Raw genomic sequence first — 20,163 nt, forward strand, 5'->3', positions numbered from 1 at the left:
GGGAGGGGGTGGTAAGTAGAGGAAAATCATCAGCCATGGGTAGGTTTGGGAAGAAATGCCACAGATACTACCAGATTTAAATAAGCATTTAATTAGGATTTCATTAGTATTTAATATTGCTTTTTCAATTCCAAAAAGTTAAATTTTCACTTCTTAGCAGATATTTTAAAGTACAATATTAAGTTTATACAAAATGAGCAATTAAGCAAACACCATTATTTCACATTCTTCAAAAATACAAATTCATATTTACTCTTTTTTGGGTTTGGAGGTTTCTTCCTTTGGAAGTACTGAACCTGTAACGTTTTCATATCGCTCGGTGGAAGTCCGTTGTTCCCATGTTTCACACTTCAATAACTTTGATAGGCTTTCACATAATCCAAATAAAACCATTGGAGATTTAAAAAACTGTCACCAAGACCTCCGGCCAATGACTACTAGTGTGTGTCAAAAAAAGAAGGCTCTCTGTGGGTCTTGCCTTTCCTGGCCAGATGCAAGCCAGGGATTCAGCAAAATCCTGTTTCCAGCCACCTTCCCCAAAAAGGGACTTGGAAGAGTTGACAGGGAAAGGTAACAGCCACCTTGAGCTCTGACCCTCCACTCCCACATTCTCCAAAACACAACAAAGGATGTAGACTGTTGAACCAAAGGCGCCTCAGGGAGGCCTAAGGACGTGGGAGAAGGGCAAGAGAGGCCTCTGACTTGGCACCACTACGAGGATAACAAGGATATTGCAAAAAACACCCCTGGGTTTTGGTGAAAAAAGGTTTTATGAAAAATTTTCCCATAAGAAAAAGAGTAGAAACTGCATTGCGCTGAGAAAGTGACACTACATTATCACCCAATTTTTGGCCAGCAGGCACACCACCAAAAGGGCAGTGTGTGGTTTTAAACTTTGCTTCCAGTAAAAAAAGCTTGTACTATGTACACATTGACGTAAGATCCAGTTTAATTTGCATTTTTCAGTGCAGACTGAGAAGCCCTCTGGAACAGGAATAACAGTGAGAAATGCCCCAACAGTGATCGTCCGCTTCCCCCAAGGGGCATGAGAGGAAATATGGGACTCTCCCTGTCCCCCAAAACTCTGCAAGAGGAAACAGGCTAAACTGACTACCAACCAGAAATATGCAAAATTCCATTTTGTTGCCTCCCCCCGCCCCCACCCTAATATTAGGGAATGGACAACTTCCCATCTATGTTACAGCAGGCCCATTTGCATATTGATCTGTGGAAATCCTTCTGCTTTGGCTGATGTGTTATGTCAAAACTTCTCTATTCTACTGTAGCCTGAGAATTGAAGATAAAATGGGGGGGGTACTCCCCCCCAGACAAAAGGGAAATATGGGGGAAGGAAGAAAGTAAAAAAAGATTATTAACAGCTTTGTTTACTGGATTTAAGGAAGGCTGGAGACCTTTTTTCTTCAAGAATCAACACGGGTGGTGAGGGGAGCAGTAGGAAAATGGCTCATGTTGCCCGCTCCCCCACTACCACCACAACCTCCCAGACATGTTTCTGATTGGTGGTGGAGGAAAATGTAACTCTAGCAATACTGTTGCAGTTCCACAAATCAATGGTTTCAGTGACTCTGGAGAAGTCTTTAAGATTAAGGACAATGAACGTGATTACAAATAGAAAAGTCTAGAAGGTGCCAGGTTTCTACTAGGAACAACCTGTTCCTTCCTTTCAGGCATCACTTTGTAATGGTGAAGGTGGGGCAAGATGGCAAGGGACCAAGAAGTGATGAGAAAGGGCCTCAACAGTCAGCAGAAGAAAACAGGACCCGCAGCAGTTCTTCAGAGAGCCTGAGGGGGCGCCCTCGGGCACACAGGGAAGGCTTGCATAGATTGAAGCAGTTGCTGAGAATGCATAATAGTGTTTCCCTATGGACAGCCTCCCAGCACAGGGCTGATCAGAGTGGAAAAAGGCGGCCAGGCCAGGGCCACATGGGACAACGACCGTCAAGCTACACATATTGCACCAAGGTAAGTGCTTTTCTTTTCACACCTCAATTTAAATTTTTATTCTGAGCAAAAAATAAAACTTTGTGGAAAGTATATATATGTATATATATACACAAAAGAAATTGCAGCAATTGGGTTAAAGATAAAATAACCTAAAGTGCTTTTTTATTTTATTATTTCTTTAATATACCAATATGAGGTTCTGCAAACTCATCCCTCTGGACACATTCAGCATTATACTATACAAAGTCTCTCAGGAAAACCCACCCATACCCTCCACGATCCCCATCAGCCCACTGCCTTGACCCTGAAGGTGAAACTCCCATCTACTGACTTTCCCAGAGCTGGTGGAGAGAAGTCCCTGGCTTCTACACAGAGAGGTCATCACGCCTTAAGGCCCCTCCTGGGCTTTGTACCATGATCTCCTTCTAAGGGGAAAGGAGTGGAATTTAATAAATGACACCGACTCTTGTCACCAAACAAGCAATGCCCCCTTGAGGCTGACCAGATTCCTCTCCCCACCACTGCCCACCCCCCAAGGATAGGCAGGGCCATGCTCCCTCGATGTCCCAGCCACCTCCTGGGGAAGGGCCCACATCACTAAGGCAGCTTGAGGGTGCCAGCTGGTCTCCTACCCCTTCCTAAGTCCATGAACTCCAGTCCCTGGTGCTGACGACACCCTGTAAAGGGGTGGTGGAGCTGGAGATGCCAGCGGGGGCTGGAAGCATACACCAACCAGGTGGAAATGGCTAAGGTTACCATGGTTAGAAAAAAGGCTTGATTTTACCTGCCCGAAGTCTGCAGCTCTTCCCTAACTTCACCACAGGGTCATTCCTGGGTTTGGGGACAGCACATTCTCCATGAAGGCTCGTTCTAGCTCCACTGTAGCCAGTAGCCTGCTCCCCCCGGAAGGTTCCTGGCACTAGAGGCCAGGTTTTGCAGGAGGCGATAGGAGGGAGAAAGCTCTGGAAGAGGAAGGAAAGACTGCCTGTCCCGTGGAAAAAACCTGCTCTTCACAATTGCTCACTAGCATTTTAAGCACATTCCTGATTTTTCAAAAGCTAATTGGCTCTGATAGTCCCCCTGTAATTTTGAGTCACCCTCAAAAGGCAGATACTTCAACTAGATAAATCTGTCAGCCTAAATACTGTTTAAAGATGCTTCTTCATCACCCCCAATCTTTGGACAGCAGAAAAGCCAATGACCTCGCTAGGCCCAAGAGGAGCACAGCTCTGGCTGGCTAGAAAGAAGCAATCATGAAACCACGGATACTTCCAATGACCTTCCCTGGGCTCCCAGGGAAGTTTCCCACCTCAGCTCCCAGGGAACCGACTCCCAGGTGCCCCCAGACTGGGTATGTGGGGAGGTCATTTGTAACCTCAGATATGAGCTATCTTTGGGACCCTGTCGCTTTGCTCTGTCTGAAGTTGTAGCGAAAACAGCCTAAAAGCTTCCTATGGGTACAAGACCCAGAGACAGCCATGGATAACCCACACTCAGCAACTAATTTTCCAGAAAGACTAAGCCACTGTGGTAAGAGAAGATTCCTTCCCCCTTGTCAACTTCTGCTGAAGTCAGTGGTCACCAGAACCCACCAGCCTTTGGGGGAGGGGAGTGCAGAAAGTCAAGAAGAAATGGATTCTCTGGACTAGACTCCTGGAATGAGAAACCATCAGCTGCCTGAGGGAAAGTCCTTTTCTCATGGCAGTAACAACATTTACTACGTCTGCCTTCCCATCCAACTCCATCCCTGAAATTCTGTCAAAGGCAGGGCCTCTGGGCCCCCAGGTAAATGATCAGCTCTGGATACTGTCTTGGCTGGCCCTGAGTAATAGCTCAGAGAACACAAGAGTGACACATGCAGATCTCTGTACGTTAGGGAATGGGAAAAGACAACAAAATTATGGCTGCGTTCTGCCTGACACTGTTGACTCAGGAGAGCAGCTGTGTTCGTGGACCCCTTTTTCTTGCTCAAGGCAGGGAACGGTCTCTTGGAGGCAGAGGCCTAGTCTACACCCTGGGCCAGGCCTCATTTCTGAGCTCAGTGAGCTTGGTGAGCACTCATGACTATGTTAATATAGCCAGTTGAGAGAAACCTTCCATTTTAGTGTGAACTGGATTTTAGGTTTTATTTTAAAGAGGCAATGACTTAGAGCCAAAGGCAGACAGATGGATATAATTCTATACACAAATCAAAAAAAATTTTTTTTCCTATAACACAACTTAATGAAACATTCCAAATGAGATAACTTATTGCAACATTTCAGGCTTTTTGGTGGAAGGGGGATTTTTGTTTTGTTTTACCCTGAGTAGAAGATCATCGTTTTGTGGTTTTTGTTTTTTGTTTGTTTGTTTAGAAATCACATGACTAAGCCAAGCAAGTCACATCCTTCTTTGCACTGCACTAGACTGTATGCAAAATCCAGAGGGGTGAGAGGCAGAGATGGGAGGGGCAACCAAAAGCCTGGCTAGAACCTGGAACCAGGACACCTGGCCTGCCAATTACATGCCATCTAAAAGAGAAAACAAAACAACAACAAACTCCCTTAAAGCTGCACTTTTTCCCGATAAGCAAAATGCAGCTCTTCTGCTCTGAGGAAGAAAATACCATTAAAGGCAAGCAGACCACCACCCAGCCACTGGCCATAAGCCACATGTCCACTCTAGGACGAAACAGGGAGGTTCCCCAAGAAAAATTCACTGCGGTCCGCAAGCCCTGGCCGCCAACCGAGAGAGGCAAAGTACCAGGAAGGCAAAGACTGGGATGGCGTGGCTAGAGCCTGCTCTGCACACGCACTGACAGACCGCAGTCAACAGCTCGTCCAGGGCCCCCCGAAGAACCTGATCCCCCAACACAGCCTCGGGCCAGGCTTTTCGCAACCCACTGCTGGGTGACACCTGCCACAGCCACCCTGAGCTCCACCGACACCAACAGCAAACAACAAAACCACCTTACCCAGTCCCTGTCTGGCTCACGGCTGTCTGACCTGCCTTGGCATCGCCCCCTCTGATGAAGCCAGGCTCTGGCCTCCCAGGCCAGCTGTGGCCTCAGACTCAAAAGACGCACAGGGAGGGAGGAGCAACACTCGACCCACTGAACTCCACTGCCCAAACCACAGAGACCCCAGTGCAAGTGATGGGCAGCATCAGACTGATGGAAGCCACACCCTTTCATTTCGAATGTTTATGCATACGAGTAACCTTAGTTTCCAAGTTCACATGACAATAAGCAAAAGTGACATACAGTGCAGCCAAACAGTTCATTTATAACTTAGCTTTTTTTGTTTTGTTTTTTTTTTTTGTTGGTTTTTTTTTTTTTTTCCAAAGATCAGTTCCTTAAAATGGATGCTCCTGGGATATGACTAAAGAAAATACGTCTGAAAGGTGAGGATTTCAAACAGTAGATTTCTTCATCCTTTGAACTGCTGACCCACCCCCAGTGAGGCAGACGCCGGCCCTTCCGCCTCCCGCTCGCTCCTCCTTTCCTGGAGGTGAGCGCAAGTGGCCCTTTCACTTGGAGAAGCTGGTCAGGCCCATCTCCTCCTCCCCCTGCAGTAGTGCTTCAATGGGAATCAGATTGGACGGGGTGTCCAGGCTCTGGAGGGACAAAAACTCTGACACATCCATGGCACTTAACGTTTCTGTCTGAGGGTCTGAAGGAGTCTCAGCTTGTCTGCTTTGCTCACAGGAAGAGGGTACAGCGGAGGATGTCGACAGGGGGTCAGGGGGCGAGGAAAAAGTCTGTGGTGGTAGCTTCAGGCTGGGCCCGTCAGGAGGCTGGGGGCTCGGTTCTGCAGGGGGTGGGGAAGAACAGCCCTTCCTCCTGCCCGCCGCCCGCTCCTTGGCAGAGTCCCGGCACGCGCACTGACACTGACATGCCTCCTCTTGTTTGATGATGATCACAGGAACACTGAGGCCAATCTGCTGTACAGAGTTCCCTGTGAGAGAGGCAAGAGACACTGCTCCTCAAGTAGCCGCAGGCAGGGGCGTGAGGGATGGGGGGGTACAGACTAGGTGAGCGCCGAGGGCCACAGAGGCAAGAACCGTGGGGAGGGATGATGCCATGCTGCAGGCTTCGTTCTGTCTGACACTCCCCATCCCCTCCAAGGCAAAGTCCCTTTTCCTCAGAAAGCCACTTACACCATCTAGATGACCCTGTACCTCCAGCTTTGTTTCTGGCCATTCTCCCTGGTACCCTCCATGCCAGCCACAGCAGATGCCTCCCTTTTCCTGACATGTTCTTCATACCTCTAGGACTCTGGGCTCTTCCTTCTGCCTAAACTCCCCACACAGGGCTGCTTTTCTGGAGAACTTACTCTTCTTCTTCCTGAAGACCCAGCTCATCCTCTTTCCTGAGGCTGCCAGGCTGGGATGCCCGCAGGCTCCCACGTAGGGCTGGCCCAGGGCAGCCGGCCCACCAACTTCCTGTCTGTGTGCCAGGAGCTCCTGCCTCCCTTCGCACTTCTCGCAACACTGCGTGAGATGTGTGGCCTGAGTCCTCCTTGTCTAGGACCAAGCTCCTGGACAGCCTCTTGCTCACTCTTGCATCCCAGTCTTACACACACAGTGTGTGTGTGTGGGGTCCCCCTGTACACTGCCAGCCTTGCGCTCACGCATGCGCCCGCTCTTTTGTGTGTGTCTGTGTGCTCTGCACACGCACACTCCGAAATCAGGCTGTGTGTGTCTCAAAAAAAGAGAGACCAGGGAGGCAGGAGAAGAAAATAGAAGTCAGGAGCCTGAGAACCAGGGCCCTGACTCTGGCCACAAACTCTCTTAGGACTCCAGAGGAGTCAATTCATCTTTCAGGGCCCCATTTCTTAATCTATAAGATAGTTTGGAAAAAAAAAAAAAAAAAAAGGAACTTTTCACTCTGTATGAGTCTCTGGCCCAGATGCTATTTCTTCATTACTGTAATTAGAAAAGAATCCAGTGAATTAACAGCTGCCCTCTTCGGCATTAACTGTGAGTCACACTTTCTTCTGGTTACTCTTAAAAGCTGTATCTGAGAGGCAGAGAACCACTACTCCCTAAGGAATGTTAAGTGTGGTTATTTACGCCGTAAGTGTGCTAACTTATGAACAATACAATCTGACAAATGTGAGGTTTTAAAAACTGGGGCAAAGCAACAGTGAAATCTGCCTCAAAGGGGCCCCGAGAGCTGACGTGCTTTTAAAGCCCCCACACAGTTACATACCTGTGCTACTGGCTACTGGTACTGCCGTGGTAAAAAACACCTTCTCGACTTTAGATGCTTGCTGCTGGGGAGGAAGAAAAAAAAAATCACATTTACGGCCACTCATATATGGCAAATCTCCAAGGACCTGAAGCCTGCCTGATTGTATTGGTCATCCAAGAGGACAGAAAACCCTCAGTGTTCAAGGATTTTTGCACTGAGTGATGTTTTGTTTGTGCTCTGACATGAGGTCACTGCACTGTTTGACATTCAGTGCTGATGGTGCATCCGGCTTTGTCTCCTACTACTTGGCTGTCTCCCAGCTACCCAATCTAGTAGGTTCTGTCCACCCAAAGGCTCCGCCAAGGTTGCTTTGCTTATGCTGGGGTCTTCTCACAGGGAACCCCAGGGCTAGCTTCCCTACAAGGCCTCCACTGCCGCCACACCCCAATACTTCTGTGAGGCTGGAAAGTTCTTTTGTCTCATCAAGGATCAACGTGCATGCTAAGGACCGACTAAGGTGTCCTCTCACTGGTAGAAGAGCCCCGTGAGGTGTGCTGTAAGCTGCACAGGGTAGCAGCTCCAAGGAGGGCTCTGGCCTCAAGTTCAAGTCCCACCACCTCTTAGTTATTGAGGGAAGGCAAGTGATTTTTCTTAGAGTCTCAGTTTCCTCATCTGTAAAACGGGAATAATAACCAAAGGACCTCCCAGAGGGCCCCCATGAAGGTGAAATGAGAGGAGGCGTGTGAAGCCTGCAGGACGTGGTGAGCCCACAGCGCAAACATGAGCGATTTACATTCTATGAGGCGGACCACAGAGTCAGGCCCAGAGGCCACCCCTTCCACTGTGGTAACACTTCCTGTTACACTGGCTGCTTTCTTCTAGTAGTTACCTTAAAAAGGCTTTGTACTTTACCCCTTTTGTGGGGGCGAAAGGGTCCCTCTAGGCTGACTCTAGGAGGAATGTGAGAGCTTCTGGCTAAGTTATAGGAGCGGACACTAAAATAATGGTGGAAAAATGAGACCAATATTTAAATACATAAAACTGAATTGTATGGAAAAGGAATGACACTGGCCCCATGCAGCTCCCCAGGGCAGATGCAGGAAAAAAAAAAAAAAAGTAAAAATGACATGGAGCAGATTGGATTACGACACCAACAAAAAGGCCTCTCCAGTGACTCTGGCACTCTAAACATGGCATCAGGTGGCCTCTGGGGCCTGGCACCTGATCGATGGAATCCGAACACTCTGGTCTCGCTGTTTAGCCCCAGACTACCCTTCCAGTTTAACGGCGTCATACATCCACCCTAGCATTCTCCGACTTAGTATGTCGTTTTCTCCATCTATTTCCTCCTCTTAACTCAAGGCTCACATGCCCTGGATGGCTACCCAACAAGTAGTCAGGAGCACGGGCTCTGAGACCAAGCTGTCTATGCTCAAATCGCAGCCTTCCCACTTATGAGGTGTGTGACCTTGAGCTAGTCACTTAACTTCTCTGGGCTTCAGCTCTCCATTGGTAAAATCATACCCACCTCCTAGGATTACTGTGATTAAATGAGCAATGCACTGAAAAGTGCTTAGTTAGCACAGTGGGTGACATTCAGACATACAGACATCTAGAGACTGAAATTATCAGTGGGTGCTAAGGGAGAGGGGGACGGGATAAATAAGTGAAGAATAGGGACTTTTAAGGTGGTGAATCTACTCTGAATACAGTAATGGGAGACACGTGACATCATGCGTTTGTCAAAACCCACAGATCAGTGCACACACAGAGTAGGCCCTAATGTAAACGATGGACTTTGGATAGTAGTAATATATTGATACTGATTCACCAGTTGTAACAAATGTGCCAGACTAATGCAAGATGTCACTAGCATAGCAAACTGGGTGGTGGTGGACGAGAGCCAATGGCCAGAGAGTACACAGAAATTCTCTGTACCACCTGTTCAATAAAATCTAAAAAAAAGGTAATCTAAGAATAATGTACATAAGGTAACAACTGGCACATGTCAGACCTTCAGTTTCAAAAAGTGCTTAATCAGCACAGGGAGCCCTTATACATAGTAAGGGTTCGATAAATCACTGCTGTTATTTTTTTATTACCGTTTTTATTATTTGGCCCTTCCCCTACTGGTAATGTTAACTTTGAGGTATTTTAGCCTCTTTAACTAAAATGTTAAGTTTTCGTGAAAAAGAGATCATGGTTTCCACTCTTCTGTATCCCCAAAAGTATCATGCATGGTACCTGGTAAATACCAGGCCCTCGGGGCTCCCGGGGGGCTCAGTCAGTTAAGTGTCTGCCTTTGGTTCCAGTTACGATCCCGGGGTCCTGGGATGGAGCCCCCGCTCAGTAGGGGAGCCTGCTTCTCGCCCTCCCTGTCCCTCTGCCCATGCTCCTGTGCTCACTTGCTCTCCCTCTTATCACTCCTTCAAATAAATAAATACAATTAAAAAAAAAAAACCGGCCCTCAAAAATATATTTGAGTGACCAAGTCATTTCCTTCGTCATCGAAACAGAATACTACTGTAGAAACCGGCTCTCAAGGAGGCCCTGGGAGCACAGATTCTCTGTCTGACCTGGCCACAGCTGTGCTTTCCACCTGATGGGGTCTGACCATCCCTGCACATAAGTCTGACTCCGCCTTGGAGAAGAACCCGGTTTCCTAAGTCGTTCTTGGGCCTCTGCAGTCTGCTGACTGCTCTGCTCTCCTAGAGGATGCCGTGACACTGCAGATGGGATCTTCATTCATGAGCCTGCTGCACAGGAGGGCTTGTCCTCTGCTTCCCTACTGCGGGTCTGCATCATGGCATTCTCCGGATTTCTACCACTTGCTCATGGGGACAAGGCCAAGAGGTCAAATCACAGGTTTCAGGGCCAATACAATAACCATGTTCCTTTCTGAAGCGAAACCTGGGAACATGTCCTCTACGTATAGACACTTCACCCCACCAGATCCGTTCAGACAGAGTACTTACAATTTGTTCCTGGTTTTGTGGTGAACTGGTGGCACCATTTAAGATCCACTGTAGGTTCTGTTCTCCCATGACCAGGCTGGACTGCAGGATGGCTGTGCTGGGCGTCGGGGTGATGGTGATCGTGGGGTTGTGAGTCAGGACAGAGTTGGCGCCCAGGGGCAGAGTCTGGACCATGGCCGGCAGGGGCTCAGTAGTACTTTGGGACTGGGGCGGTGCCGCCACGGCTGGTGGTGCTGCCGCTGCCGCAGCCCCGGAAACAACAGAGAGTCCCTGTACGACGGGCTGCGGGGCCTGAGGGTGCGGGAGAAACTCTTGACGATTAGCAGCAAACTGTGTGCTGTGGGGGACAGGCACTTCTGGAGGTTGGAAGAGAGCAGAGGGGTTGCCAAATGCAGCTTGCCGGGAACCAGTTCCTAGGGAAGGAGCAGGCGGAGGAGCAGACGGTGCTGAGGCTGGTAGCAGAGGCTGGGGTGGCTCGGACATGCCAGGCTGCAGTACAAGCGGGAGAGATAAAGATGCTGAATTTCCTGTGGATGGCGGAACATCACTGACTGACTCTGCATCACCATTAAAACTTTCAATCAAGGCAGCTGGCAAGAAAAAGAAATAGAAATATATATACATATCCCAAGCCTTACAGGAGCCACAAAAACACAGTCATCATGGCGACACCAAAGATAGCTGAAGTCCGTTAGAGCCAAGAGCTTCGTTCCTAGAAGGCTGGCCTCCTGCGTTCCCTTTAATGACCCCTCCAGCCGAAGCACCAGGCTTCACGACCAACCTCGCTTTCTACATGTGAAGAGCTAGTATGCGCTTCACCGTCAAAAAAAAAAAAAAAAAAAAAATTATTCTAAAGCTTTTCTGTTAAAGAGACTAGACATCCCCTTTTGGCATAACCAGCGAACACACTTTCTGACTGCTGTGAAGCTTCAGGGACAGATTTCCATTCAAACACAGAAGGATCTAGGCATCTGATGCTGTTTGAGGATCCTGCCCACTCGCGAGCACAGTGTCGCTTCAGAAGTGCGAGCTCACAGCTCCTCCTGCTTCTGAAAGCCAACAAGAGCTTTTGAAGAAGACCCTCTTCTTTTGAAGGGCTAGGGAAAGTAGGCCCTCAAGGAGACTCTTGCTGAGGGAAGGAGAGAAAAAGATGGAACCAAACAAAAGGCTCATACTTCCTGGACCCCTCACCAAATGCATGTGTTGTTCAAGGGAACTGAAATCTACTTCACGGCGCCTGCCGCGGTGTGTCACCGAGGGGGACTCCCTTGCCCGGTGCCGAGACGTGAGCAGGAAGAGAGACTGTGGCACAAACCTGTCTGTTGAGGATCTTCCTGAATTGCCGTGTCTTCGGAATTCTGGAACATAGATTCGAAGATGATTGCTGGTGAAATTGTGCTGAGGTCCTGGCCCTGTGATTGACAGAGACAGACAGAGACGTGAGGCTTGTCACCCTGAGGCAATTCTTCACTGGGACAGAACACACAGAAGCAGAACTAGAATGATCTTTTTGATATGTTTCTTTTTTCCAACTTCTCCCTTTCCAAGGTGACATCTAGTTCCCTAAACTTCAGACACTGGCGATTTGGGTCCTAAGATACTCTCAAACAGGAGCCCACAAACTATGACTTGTAGGCTGCGTGTCCGTTTTGGGAAATAAAGTTTTACTGGAATGATGCATGCTTGCTCATTTATTTCCATGCTCCTTTCATGCTCTGACGGCACAGCTGACTTTTGTCAGAGACTCTGTGGTCCACAGAGCTAAAAATATTTACTATCCAGCCCTTTCCAAAAAAGGAGCTTCCTGACCCCTGCCCTAAAAGAAGACCAAATCCTACCTAAAAATGGGATTGTATAATATCTATTACCTGCAACCTGCTCTTCTCGTGTAATAATAATGTACTGTGAAGATCCTTTAAGATCATTACATAATCCCTATGAAAGTCTAACAGGTATGCGTGGCAACTTATCAGGCAATAAAAGAAACCTTTCATGAGAGACAGTAGTTATCACCTTATACTCACTATTGTTTGTCACTGTTTGTAATTAAGAATTAAGAAGACGTCAGAGGCATTTTTAAAAAAGATAAAATGGGGGGGGCAAAAAACATATAATGCCCTAAGGGTCTGATTCCTGATAGGCACCAAATAAAATGGCCACCTCCAGTCTTCTCTGTGGTGAGGGGGAGGGGACAGCATTCTTCTCCCTCCAGTCCGCCTCGCCCCACAGCTGGTAGGGCAGGAGGGACAGAGGCAAGTGCCTCCACAAAAGCAGGCAGGTAACAGAAGTCATGAAACCAGGGCGGCAGGGACAGGAGGTTGGGGCAAACTGGGGAGCGTGTACCCCCCGGCAGCTCAAGGGCTTCGGAGGAACGCTGCCCTATGAAGTGCAGACTGGGGACTTCCGGAGCTCAAAAATGGTCTGAAAGGTGGATTTTCATGTGAAATCTACTGATTTGTCATTAAAAGCAAGTAACTGAAAACAAAGCACTGTACAGCCAAACAAAACCGATCTTCGGGCCATGTTTTGCGTCTGTGCCAAACTCATGTTTAAAGGTCATTTTGTAACAACTCTACTTCTGGGAGGGGGAAGGCTCACTCTGGGCCTGGGCAAGTGTGGTGAGCGGAACTGTCCAGCAGCCTAGAGATCCTCCGGATGGAACCACCCACGTGAGCCAAGAGGGGCCGAGTTGGGATAGTGGTTATCCTTAGGGAGAGGTAAGAGCTGTTAGCGGGCATGAGGCTGGGAGGCTTCAGGAATGCTGAGAATGTTCTATTTCTTGATTTGGGTGCTGGTTACATCCGTGTGATGAATTGTGAGCATTCATTAAGCTGCGTATCTGTGATTGGTGTACTTTTCTGTATGTATACTACACTTCAATAAAAAACTATTTTAAATTAAAAAAAAAAAAAAAGTGCTTAAGTGCCTGTGACTCAGCCACTGCCAGGCTTCAGGATACAAACCCAGGGGACAGAGTGAGTTCGAGCAGCTCCCCGAAGTGGAGGAGACCAGAATAGTCTGAGCCTCTGGGGCCTGGCTCAGAGAGACAAAGAACCCTGGGAGCTGTCTAGGACCAGGATGGAGCCTGAAGCTCTAGATCTAAGAGGTCCAGAGCACCGTTCCCTAGGCACTTCAACCCTCCTTTAACGAAAGATCCAAGCAAATCGAAGCTCACGTCGGGGACCCACATACACATATGGCTGTCCAGAAACCAAGGAAAGAAGGACTTCATCAAAATGTGTCATTTGGGGGGTGCCTGGGTGGCTCAGTGGGTTAAGCCGCTGCCTTCGGCTCAGGTCATGATCTCAGGGTCCTGGGATCGAGTCCCGCATCGGGCTCTCTGCTCAGCAGGGAGCTTGCTTCCCTCTCTCTCTCTCTACCTGCTTCTCCATCTACTTGTGATCTCTCTCTGTCAAATAAATAAATAAAATCTTTAAAAAAAAAAATGTGTCATTTGGTATTAACAATTCATCATTTTTTTAAAGCAGAACAAAGCAAATTAATTTTTTAAAAAGGCAAATTAATTCTATTTCTTTAAGAATTGTGGCCTTAGAATGAAAGACTAAAAATGAGACTATTTCCAATTCTGGAATAAATGATGGGTGGTGAGGGCACACTATGTAATTTGACCCCAAGGGACAGAGCCTCTGTCTTGCCAATGTCAACTGTGGTAGAAAAGGCTTTTTTTCTTTTTAACAAGTACTTAATGTTCCTCCATACCAGGATTCCTCACCTGATGACCCCAGGGCTCCAGAAAGCTCTTTAATCCTAGATCATGGCCTTGGTCAGGGAGTAGACTCCTAAACAAATCATTTAATACAACCTCTGAGATTAAAGTGCTATTATACCCCAAAATCTTAGGTTCCCCAACTCAGAGGGCATCGAGGCCTCTGATATAGAAATTTCATCTTAGACTATTAACTCTGAAATGCAAAGAGGCATAAAAATCACATGAATCGCTTATTTAGTGTCTTTCTTCTTCAGATTGGTTCATTTCTATTGCTCTGTCTTCAATTTAACTGGTTCTCTCTTCTGTCATTTCCAATCTGCTGTTAAGCCCATCCAGTACATTTTTTGTTTCAGATACATTTTCAGTTCCAGAATTTCCATTTGGTGCACTTTTTATAGTTTCGATTTCTCTGCTGAATTTCCTGTTTATTCAATTATTACAAGCATGTTCCTTTACGCCCTTGAGCATGAAGGAGCTACTCAGAAAGCCTTGTTTACTGGGGCACCTGGCTAGCTCGGTAAGTGGAGCCTGTGGCTCTTGATCTTGGGGTCGTGAGATTAAGCCCCATGTTGGGTGAAGAGACTGCTTAAAGAAATGAATTATTTAAAAAAAATGTTTTCCTCTTTCTTACGTGTACTAATTTGGGATTACCCAGGGCACTGTAAACGGTATGTTGTAGAGACTGTCGGCTTGACTATTCATTCTGTGGATCCGGCTGTGCTCCAATGGCAAACTCGGTCTTCCCTGTGGGGGAGAGCAGCCATCTCTTCGTCCAGTTCTTCAGCCCCAGCTGGGCTGCGGAGGGTCTGTCTCACACATGCCCAGTTCGGGTGTCAACTAGAGATGTGACCAGTTTATACACAAGAGCTTGGGGTTCCCACTTTGTGGCTCTTTACTTTCCCCTTCATCTTCCAGGTGCTGCTGTGGTAGCTCTGAGCTCTGTCCTCTGGTTATCAAGCCAGTGAGACTGCATGTTTACGGAGTTTTAGCCATCTTGTTTGGTGTCACCTGGGGCTTGCCCTGAGGCTGATCAGCTGTAAAACTTGAGAACTTATCTAGGGCCTTTGCCATTCATTGTCCGTGTGGCTCCTTTTTCCAAGCTTTCACCTCTGCCTGTTTGGGGGCTGCCCTTTGATGCCTTCAAGTAGCTGTTCCTGATCATCTGTTTTCCATGGGGGGTTGGTCTGATAAGAGCAACTCCGCCATCACCAGAAGAACCCAAGCCTTGGGGTGCTTAGATTAAAAAACGCAGTGTCAGATGCCACTCCCAGAGGATACTGATGAAGTAGGCTTGGGGTGTGGCCCAAGAAGCCCGGCATCAGAAGCGCAGAGGACCCCACTGACACACTCTGACGGCACTCCCGAGTCTTTCCGTTTCTGCTCAAATACCTCCCGTCATGTTGATTCCTTCTTACTTAGGCAAATACTCATAGAAAATCTAACTTAAGCTATGTTTATTTACCATACTAAAACGTCAAACAATGCATCCGTAACAACCCAGTTGGTGACATAGCAAAGCACAGATCCTCACGGAGATAAGCTCGGCCTTCATACAGTGGCCTGCAAGGCACATCACCAAGCCACGGGAATGGCAGGGAAATTCCACACAGAGTCAACTGAAGGCACCAGATCAAGAGACAGTGCGGCTGTCCTTTAAAAGAGGCTCAGAAAGAAGGCTCCCTCAGGACCTCAATGCAGTGAGTGAGCTCAAAGAAAGACAAAGACAGACTCCAGTTACATCAGCAGGGCTTGAGAAAGCCTGCAAACTGGAGTTCTGGTGCATTCTGCCTCTTCCCTTATATAGAACTAATTTTAAACTCCTCAAGGACAGACCACACTTACTTTTTTACCCCTACAAGCTCATACCAGCACACTACCTGATGGACTGGGCACTCAGTAAGTATCTGCTAAGTGAATAAAAGAAAGACATTTTCTGGAGCCAGAGGTTATCGAGTGAGTGACATGGGTCAAAAGACATTAGACATCAGAGAGTACAACCTTTCCCATGAGGGCTCTATCAGGAAATAAAATCAAAACAGCCCTCAACCAACTGGATGCAACCAAATCTGGAAGACTCCAAAGGCTGGCCTCCCTTAATTTTCCCACCAAAGGGGTGTGCTCAATTCTTGCACTTATTTTTCTCATACCCGTATCACAGGTACACTTACTGTAGAATTTTCTCGCAGTTCAGAATCTGTGGACAGAAGGCTCAAATCACTCAGACAAAGTGAGTGATTTGTATCCTGTGAAAGACAAAAAGTTCTTATTAAGTAACAACAAAAAAAATTAAGATTTATAGTAGCATAGCATGTATAAAACACTTGATCACAATGTCCCTATGATTGCAAATGTCAAGATTTGTTACTTGGGGGGCACCTGGGTGGCTCAGTGGGTTAAAGCCTCTGCTTTCAGCTCAGGTCATGATCTCAGAGTCCTGGGATCGAGCCCCGCATCAGGCTCTCTGCTCAAGAAGGGAGCCTGCTTTCTCCTCTCTCTCTCTCTGCCTGCCTCTCTGCCTACTTGTGATCTCTGTCTGTCAAATAAATAAATAAAAATCTTTAAAAATAAAAAAAATAAAAAGATTTGTTTCTTGGAAAGGTAAAAACCATTCGAAAAAAGGGCTATGTGAATTATTTTAATTTTTAAAATCCTGATATTCTTAGAAGACTGTCTTATATTTCTTAAAGGTGGTTAATAGATGAGTTTAAGAATTATCTCATGACTCAGGCTCCAGAGGAACAAAAGCTGTAATAATATGAAATTAATAGTATTTGTGTAATTGGTCTTCTCATTTATAAAGCAATTTCACATGGCCTGATTTGCTATTCATATGAACAAGTATTTTATATTCCCATCTTAAGTATGAGAAAATCAATGCTAAGACTGGCAGTGAACTGTCCAAAATCACACAGCTCATTAGCAGAACACAAACCCAGGGCTTCTGAGGGGAACGCCATCTTCCTCTGTATCACTATGTTCCCAGCATCTCAGGGATTCTTACTCAGTAGTGCTGAAGATTTACTTCCAAATACAGCGGCTGAGGCTAACTCTGAACTCTGGATTCCTAGAATGCTAGCTGCGATTCACATACTTTGAGTGGGAACCCTGCTTACCTGGTGGGTCAAATATTTCCATTCATACATACAATCAACAAATAGTCACTGAGCGTCTACTACGTATGAGGCACTGTTCCAGGCCCAGGGCTACGATACTGAACAAAACAAGTCCCTGCCACCAGAGAGCTTACATTTGGGGGTTGTGGTGGGGGTGTGTGACAAAATCCCCGAAGATGATGCTAAGTTTATGGAGGATAAAGGGAACAGGGAATGCCGGGGCAGGAGATGCCCTCTTATTAAATCAAGGGAGGCCTCTTAGATAAGCTGGCATTTGGGCAAATACTGAAGGAAAGACAGCACGAGCCAGGCACGTATCTGGGAAAAGTGTTCCAAGCAGCAGGTATAGTAAGTACAGAAGCCCGGAGGCAGGAATGGGCTTCCCTCTTCTCTACAAAGAGGACAGGAGAGCTAAAGTGAGAGGAAGAGAAGCAAATGAGGCCAGAGAAGTGACCAAGAGAAATGACTCCGTAAGCCACTGTAAGATTCTGACTGACTTTTGCTTTAAGTGACGCAAGAAGCTACTGCAGAGTTATGAACAGAGGACAGACATTATTTGCTTTATGGTTTAGAGAGATTGCTCTGGGTGACATATGTAATCCAGTCTGTGTCAGGGCAGAGTGGGAGTGGGGAGAAGGGGAAAGGTGTGAGGAAGATCATTTAGTGGTTACTGTAGTAATTGAGACAAAAGATGACAGTGGCCTGAACCAAGTTATCAGAAGTGATCAGATTCTATGTCTATTCGCATGGTAGAGCTGACATTTTGCTGGCAGGTGTGGGATCTGAGGGGAAAAAAAGAGGTATCAAGAACGACTCCAAGACTTTCGGCCTATGTCACTAAAAACACAGAGGTACCATTTACTAAGGTGGGGACCTATGGGTGGAAGAGGTTTGGACATATGAAATTTGAGAAGACTGATGTTTTCTGGGTTGAGGAGGGAGGCTGAAAATATTGATCTTTCTCAACTTACAGTGTAGCTATATCCTGATAAACCCAGCCTAAGTTGAAAATGCACTGAACACCTAATCTTCCAAACATCACAGCTTAGCCTAACCTACCTGAAACAGGCTCAGAACACTTACGCTAGCCTATAGTCAGGCAAAATAATTTAACACAAAGCTGATTTTATAACAGTGTTGACTAGCTCCTGTAACCGACTAGATATTGTACTGAACGGGAAAAACAAACAGACCGGCTAAATGGGTCTGGAACAGCTGGAAGCGTTACCAGCTGGTTACACTGATGATCGCAGGCTGACAGGGGGCTGTGGATCATACAGGATCATACAGCCTAGCCTACTGTTAGAGGGACAAGAGTCAAATCGAGTTTCAAAGTACGGTTTGTACTGAATGCGTATGACTTTTACACCATAAAATCAAACCATCCTAAGTGGGGACTGTCTGTACCAGTCTAGAGTTCAGGAAGAGATCCAGGCTGGAGGTCTTTATTTAGGACTCAGGGCAATCTAGATGGCTCTGAAAGCCTGGGACAAGAGGAGCTTCCCTCTACTGGGGAATGAGCTGCAACCCAGAGAAAACAAGACCTGAGCACCATGCACTGGGGGGGTTTGGGCAGGGGGTCCCAGTGCTTAGGGGCTGTCACCAATTAAACTGTCCTCTGACTGTCACATGAACAAGAAGATTGATCACGACTTAATACAGGCAGCTTAGTAGACAAAGACTCTCAGATCTTAATATTTTTATCTGGTTTTCCAGAAGAAGAAACTGAGGCACAAAAAAGCCATTTGCCTAAGGGTGTCCATCTGATCAGTAGCAGAGCTTGGATCTGAATTCAGGCAGCTGAGCTCCATAGGCCACAGCCTTGACAGCTAATGTGATTTTGCCTCTCACCACACAGGGGTCAAGAACCAGGCTCTGGAATCAGACTGCCTGTTAAATCAGAATAATTACAAGCTTTGGATACTCACCAAGTCATTTAATTTCTCCTTGCCTCAAAAGCTTCATTATCGGTAATGTGGGGCTAATAACAGTACTGACCTTGCAGAGCTTGTGAGTGAGACCATCCATGTAAAAGCACTCAGCACTGAATGCAGCACAAGGTAAACACTCAGTAAATGCTAGTTATTATTACTAATAAGATACAGGGGCAGAATAGGTTTGAAGGGATCCTTTGCTGTTTAAAAATTGGAAACCACAGAATTTATGTGGTCTCTCCCCAAACCAAAAGATATTACCTATTTTAAGTAGAAACCTCATTTTTCAAAAGGAGGTCAGTGTGGTTCAGTTCCCCTATCTATGAAATAGTAAGATAATAGTAACACTTACTTCCTAGGTTTAACAGATATACATTAAGTGCCCAATATGTTAGAAGTAAAAACAGTAGGGGTGCCTGGGTGGCTTGGTCAGTTAAACATCTGACTCTTGATTTCGGCTCGGGTCGTGATCTCAGGGTTGTGAGACTGAGCCCCGTGTCAGGCTCCACACTCACTGGAGTTTGCTTCTCTCCATCTCCCCATGTACTTGTTCTCTCTCTCTCCCCCTCAAATAAATAAATAAATCTTTTAAAAAAAGAAAAAAAGAAGAAGAAGAAGAAGAAGGGGCGCCTGGGTGGCTCAGTGGGTTAAAGCCTCTGCCTTCGGCTCGGATCGTGATCCTGGGGTTCTGGGATCAAGCCCCGCATTGGGCTCTCTGCTTGGCAGGAAGCCTGCTTCCCTTCCTTTCTCTCTCTCTCTCTCTCTGCCTGCCTCTCTGCCTACCTGTGATCTCTGTCAGATAAATAAATAAAATCTTTTAAAAAAAATAAGAAGTGGGCGCCTGGGTGGCTCAGTGGGTTAAGCCGCTGCCTTCGGCTCAGGTCATGATCTCAGGGTCCTGGGATCGAGTCCCGCATCGGGCTCTCTGCTCAGCAGGGAGCCTGCTTCCGTGTCTCTCTCTCTCTGCCTGCCTCTCCGACTACTTGTGATTTCTCTCTGTCAAATAAATAAATAAAATCTTTAAAAAAAAAAAATAAATAAAAAATAAAAATAAAAATAAAAAAAATAAGAAGAAGAAGAAGTAAAAACAGCAAATTTCTCCCAGGACCTCTCCAGAATGAAGCTGCAGAGAAGAAAATACAGTAGATGGGCTTGGCAAAGAACAGACCAACTGTCTAAAACTCTGCAGAAGAAAGCTCTGCAGTTCAGTACCTCCCATCAGTGGCTCTCAAACCTTCTGGCCTACAGACAATTCAAAAGGGCAAGAAACTTT

The 20,163-nt window shown here is 46.8% G+C and overlaps 1 protein-coding gene across 2 annotated transcripts in view; it reads right to left on the reverse strand.

Annotated features, from left to right (window-relative positions):
* Positions 1-68: 68 nt before the first annotated feature.
* The window catches only part of MTF1 (metal regulatory transcription factor 1), a 41,965-nt gene continuing 21,870 nt past the window's right edge, over positions 69-20,163 (reverse strand). Inside the window, exons 7-11 of one of the 2 annotated variants that reach the window (XM_059377319.1) lie at positions 16,012-16,086; positions 11,429-11,525; positions 10,114-10,703; positions 7,157-7,217; positions 69-5,900 (exon numbers count right to left, since the gene is read on the reverse strand). In XM_059377319.1, coding sequence (XP_059233302.1) covers positions 5,473-5,900; positions 7,157-7,217; positions 10,114-10,703; positions 11,429-11,525; positions 16,012-16,086 — 1,251 coding nt within the window. In that variant the 3' untranslated portion in view covers positions 69-5,472. Of the gene's footprint in view, positions 5,901-7,156; positions 7,221-10,113; positions 10,704-11,428; positions 11,526-16,011; positions 16,087-20,163 lie in introns of both variants that reach the window. The other variant, XM_059377318.1, reaches the window with a different exon arrangement.

Source organism: Mustela nigripes, chromosome 14 (genome assembly GCF_022355385.1).
Source record: "Mustela nigripes isolate SB6536 chromosome 14, MUSNIG.SB6536, whole genome shotgun sequence".
In the NCBI taxonomy this organism is placed as follows: Eukaryota; Metazoa; Chordata; class Mammalia; order Carnivora; family Mustelidae; genus Mustela; species Mustela nigripes.